This window comes from Bombus impatiens, unplaced genomic scaffold, assembly GCF_000188095.3.
Source record: "Bombus impatiens unplaced genomic scaffold, BIMP_2.2 scf_3474, whole genome shotgun sequence".
NCBI classification, from domain to species: Eukaryota; Metazoa; Arthropoda; class Insecta; order Hymenoptera; family Apidae; genus Bombus; species Bombus impatiens.
Window position 1 is genome coordinate 1,242,399 of NT_179893.1, and position 5,302 is coordinate 1,247,700.

The 5,302-nt window shown below is 44.1% G+C and overlaps 2 protein-coding genes across 2 annotated transcripts in view; one reads left to right on the forward strand and one right to left on the reverse strand.

The window, feature by feature from the left end:
* Nucleotides 1-1,455, reverse strand: part of LOC100745802 — a 58,192-nt gene extending 56,737 nt beyond the window's left edge. The window contains exon 1 of the mRNA XM_012393488.3: nt 5-1,455. Coding sequence (XP_012248911.1) covers nt 5-147 — 143 coding nt within the window. The 5' untranslated portion in view covers nt 148-1,455. The remainder of the gene's footprint in view (nt 1-4) is intronic.
* A 1,973-nt stretch (nt 1,456-3,428) lies between these two features.
* LOC100749978 (RIB43A-like with coiled-coils protein 2) overlaps nt 3,429-5,302 on the forward strand; it is a 3,408-nt gene continuing 1,534 nt past the window's right edge. Inside the window, exons 1-5 of the mRNA XM_003494715.4 lie at nt 3,429-3,576; nt 3,744-3,884; nt 4,065-4,210; nt 4,303-4,543; nt 5,291-5,302. Coding sequence (XP_003494763.1) covers nt 3,454-3,576; nt 3,744-3,884; nt 4,065-4,210; nt 4,303-4,543; nt 5,291-5,302 — 663 coding nt within the window. The 5' untranslated portion in view covers nt 3,429-3,453. The remainder of the gene's footprint in view (nt 3,577-3,743; nt 3,885-4,064; nt 4,211-4,302; nt 4,544-5,290) is intronic.

Here is a 5,302-nt window from a genome sequence, read left to right on the forward strand (position 1 = left end):
CGACGCTACGGCGTTCGGTTGGCCCGCTAAGCCGGCGCAGCTTGTGCTTCCAGCCGTAGGGCACGTCGTTTCCTCCGCGAGGGAATTGATCCTCCGCTGCGACCCGCTCCAGTTCTTACCACACGAAATCTTCACCGAGCAACTCATTCTCTCATAGTAATCGGGTACCTCTCAGTGTGCATAGTAAGGGTAACGACGATTCGACACACGCGATAACGCACCCGATCGTTGCATGTACTCTCCGCGATGTGCTCACGGAGCCGAACGTACCGACAAACACTACGGAATAAACGCGTGTACGATGTATTATACGTGTATATATACGTTTGTATGCCTCCTTAGTTAGAATTTGTCACTCGCCGAACAACAGTAGCATCGTTCGCAACGAGAATGAACAAATTTGCCTGTCTGGTTGCCCTTTCTCTTTGTCCCTTGCACTCTCGGATACACGTGTTTATCACTGGAACGTTAATTGGAACGGTGCGAGGGACGCGAGGGTTTAGTTATGGTTCGTAGTCTGATTTAAAAAAAAAAAAAAAGAACAAACGAAGAGGGACGCGCGCGTATCGCGTGTTAATCGTCCGTTCAAACGATAACTACAGGCGGAACGAACGAGCTTCGCGAATATCTCTTTCGTTCTTTCTTCCTCCTTTACTTTTTCTTTTTTCCCTGTTCCTGGCTTGTTCTACACCTTTCGTTATTTGACAATGTTTCGATCGATTTCGACCGATCCGTTCCAGGCGTACGGGACGAGGAAAAGTTTAGCGTTCACTCAGCCTCGCGATATTTGCTCGACTTTCGACGTCACGCGATCCGGTTTGTTTCGTGTTTTTGTACCTTCGAATACGTTAGCGCGACCACCGTCGGATTAACTCGAGCTTCGACTACTTCCGTGATAGCTTGCCAAGCAATTGCGCACCGTGAACACATACAACCTCGCTCGATGCTGAGGCGAGACTGAATGTCTAGCGGACGAGCTGCCCGGTTCGCCAATGGCGTCACATGGTCACGCAGGCGCCGTCGAGTCTCGCTTCGCTTCGGGGCATCTTCTCTTTGGATCGGACGTGCGGGGTACCGCGAAAACATGGAACTCATTTTTCCGCGAGTCCCCACGCGGAATCTACTTAAATGCTGCGCCCGATATTGCAATTATTATTGTTATTTCTTTTATTTCTTTAGCAACGCGAGAAAACTACCGTGTGAATTAAAACGCGCCGCTAATCCGTGTAATTCCTTTTTTAGGAGCAGTGGATTTACGTTTCTTGAATGGGTTTGTTCTTTCGTACTTCTTATAACGTTAAAGTTTTGCACCATACAGACAGATATACATGTGTGCATTTGTTTTTTCTTTAATTGGCGTGTGAGTTCTTAGTTCTGTCAGGCGTTTCGAGATATCATTCAATTTTATTTATCTTTCATTAATATCGACAGCCATACGGTAGGTAAACATAACTGAAAAACAGAAACAATTAGTATCTTTTTTCAATCTTAAATAAACTCTTCTTTGGAAGAGTGAACTTTTAATGAAGCGATTCTTTTAATCGGCAACTCCGTATACATTCAAAGAACGTATTTTTGCAGAAACGACTGCTCTTTAAGTTTCTCAACTTGCCATTGCGAAAATATGACACAAATAGACGTCTCGTGCTTCAAAGGAGAGTTTTATTTCTGGCAAACCTCACTCTCTGAACTCGAATCGTTATACAGGAAACGTGCAACTCTTGTACGTTAATCTATATTCGTTATTAAGAGTACTTAAGGAAAAGGAAAGTAAGAAGACTACTTTTTCTTCGGTTTATCGTAATTACGCAAACCGCTCCTAGTTATGATCCTTTGCGCGTTAAAATCCGAACTCCCTCGTTTTAAACATACAAAATTGAATTTGCTACAAAAACCATTGGGTTTGTATCTTTTACCTTGATCGTCTCCTTTCACGTTATAGATAGACAGTTATTCGTGTAACCTCTTTTCCATGATCTGCACTGGCAATCTCCAACCATATGGCCCGATACGTTAAATATAGGTCAACCGAAGGCACGTGCGTTTTCCCATTAAGCGAACAATTAGAATCATTAGCCGCGAATACAATACCACGATCGTGTTAACACATTCTAATAAGAGCGCAAAATTCGTGACAGCATCGATATTCGTTTGCATTGTTCGAAAACTGTTGCTCGTCGTTGAACGTCGTTCGATGACGCATAGAAGAATATCAATAGTCGAACGAAACTCTCAACGCGAGTATCATCGAAACGTTTCCCATAATCATCGTGGTAGCGATGTAATTAACAGGAAACAAACCTATCGTACGGTAATAAACGAATCGCTTTTTCCTCCGGTTACGTCCCTGTAATTAAAGATCAGTGAAATCTCGTCTGTTAGCGCGTTTCTTTTTTCACTTTCCGGTAGTATTAACGGCATAGCGGAATCTTTGGATAAAATAAGAGACACAAATTGCACCGTTCGTTCGAATCGATAAAAGAGGAAACGAGGCGAGTATTTCCTTAAAATCTATGGCAACGCGTACCAACAGCGTATAATATTCTTTTCATCGTATCCAGCTGGAAGCCGTAAAGAGGCTTTGCCTTTCACGACGATTTATTCGAGCTTCTCGCGATTCGCGCAAAACGATTTGAGCCTAGAATATTTAATAAACAATGTGGCGTTCTCGTGGCTTCCACGTGCCTTCGACAACGCTCTAAAATCTATGCTTACGTTTGATTCGTAATTCGTTCTCATTACAGAGTTCTCATTGTCGAAGAAAACGATGCGACAACGGCGGCTCCGTGAGTCACGATGTCACGCGAAACACAACGTCCACACAAAGAAATCAAAGAAGGCGACTAAATTCGTTCTTTATTCCTGTCGTAAGCTCTGCAATTGTAGGCGGTCGCCAACACGCTATGAACTATGTACATATGTATATACGATCGATACAGACGTTCACAGAAGCGTGATAATACAGAAACGTAAAGTCACGAATCATCCGTAATGACTTTCGCCGAGTCAACAGATACGTTGTACGACACATGTTTACTCCTTCAACATCTGCTCTTCACGTGACTTTTTCATGCAAATATTCTTATTAGCACTCTATATATGTGCGTCAAATAGATGCTACTATCGCCTGAATTCGAACATGATTAATGGCGTTAATATCACGCTTTATATAATATAATCACGTGTTTACGATTAATTAAAAGCAATCCAACATTATCAACCGATTTGTGTAGATAAAAGTAAAATTGGCCAAGTTTCTTCTTAATCGATAAATAGGAATCTCTCATGCTCTGCTTCGATACGAAGAACGCGTTAGATTTTGACAAGGTAACGCCATGTTTATCGCTCAAACGCTCCATGGTAACGAATTCCACGTGATTCTTGCGGCTTTCGTGGCTAGCTGACACTCGGGCTCTGGTTACGCTCGTCCTCACGTAGATCGAATTTGGCACGATGCTGAAGTTTCAAACCGCGACCAAAGAAGACCTGAAACTGGCCGCATCCATTCAGCGCAGACGGCAGATAGATGCGGAAAGAAAGGAACGAATATTCAATCCACGATTCAGGAAAATCGGAGTAAGTCTGAAGGAGCAAAGTGTTTCCATCGAGCACGATAACCTGTTACAGATCGATCGTGCATGAAGGACAAAAACGATAAGTGTATACGCACGCGAAAGAACGATATATCATGCTGCGCTTTCGAGTACGTCCGGCATAATAATTTTTATCCGTAACACCCGCAGATAGACAAGGAATTCTTGGACAAACAGGTCGCGGAAAAGAAGCAGCAGCGTGAGCTGGAACAGGCCCGAGAATCTCAGCTCGACGAGAATTTGATTCGCAGTAGTAAGGTCGCTTTACTGCTGGAAAAAGAACAAGAAGAGGTAAACTGTCAATTATGGACGGTAAAAAGTAAACGGCCGGATGATTAATTGTCTTTTGCAGTGTCATCGTTAAAAATTCCGACTTTGTTCGCGTACTCGTTGCTCTTTGCGCGTTTCTTACCTTTTCAATACTTTGTTAGCGGAATCCACGTTACACCTTGTCATTTGTTGATTTTCCAGGAAAGGCGAAATATAAATAAGGAGATCGAACACTTTAGACAGCAGTATCAGCGTGCTGAACAGCGTCGGGATTTCGATCTTTACGATCCGACTGCTCTTAAAAAAGGCGATGTCGACCTTTCTTTTGAAGCTGGTTTTGGACAGAAGTAAATGTTGTCGTAGTAAATTTCATTCGCGTGAGAATCTCCTCGAGCTTGAGAAGGAACGATGTTAAATATTTGATGGTCGAATGCTGCAGATTCGCGGGCGAGGACGATAATGCAAAAGAACGGTCGAAAGCGCAGAAAGAAGAGATGAGGTGGTGGATCGAAAAGCAAAAGAACGAACGTATGCAGGCGGAGAGGGAACGCGAGGAAGCCGAGAAAGCGTACGAAGCAGCTGTCATCTCCAGGGACAAGCGTGCCATGGCGTTAGATCAGATGGAACGGGACTGTCGTCGAAGATTGAACGAAGCCACCGCGCAATTTAATCGAGCTCTGGTAAGGCTTTCTCCTATTTAGTCCTTCGACGAAACAATCGGGAACAAAGCGTCAGGAACTGCAAGAAAAAGATAAGAATCTTATTATCTGACGATTGTATTTTACAAGCCGGGGAACACGGCTTGAGAATCGAATTTCCTTCTCATACAGACGGAGATCCGTTTCCCTGTCGTGTTCCTCTTCTAGGTATTTGCGTACTAGTCGTTGTTCGTGAACGACGAGAAAGTGTGAATTCAGATAATTAAGTGCTCGATGGTACTTCATCTCATTAATTGATTTAAAGCCCTCCCTCTCTTGTTGTCTCTTCTCTCGTCGCGAACGAGCCAATGACGACGAACCGTGAAATGTCAAAGTTCAACGGTGGCAAAATCTCGTTGTACTTGATACGGCTGTTCTATTCTGTTCGCTGATGAATTCCCTCGGTGTCACTGCACCGACGAGACGGAGTTATTGTCGCTTCGTCGTTTAACACGTCCCGAGCACGGGCTACACAGTTAACATAAACCTTCGCCGAAGGTGAGCACCGTTTACAGCAACAACGAGGTTGCTACGGTCGATGAGCAAACTTGGTGACGTCATCGACGTACGAGTCTCTGTAACAACACGACGAACGATCCTTCAGTCGCTTCCCCGACTCTTCCTACACGTTCTGATCCTTGACTTTTTTTTCTCTTTAAATTGTCACGCTCCGTTGGATCGTGCGTTTTAGTCGAATGACCGGCTTCGTTTTTCGTCCCCTTGCGACAGGCTGAGGAGCAG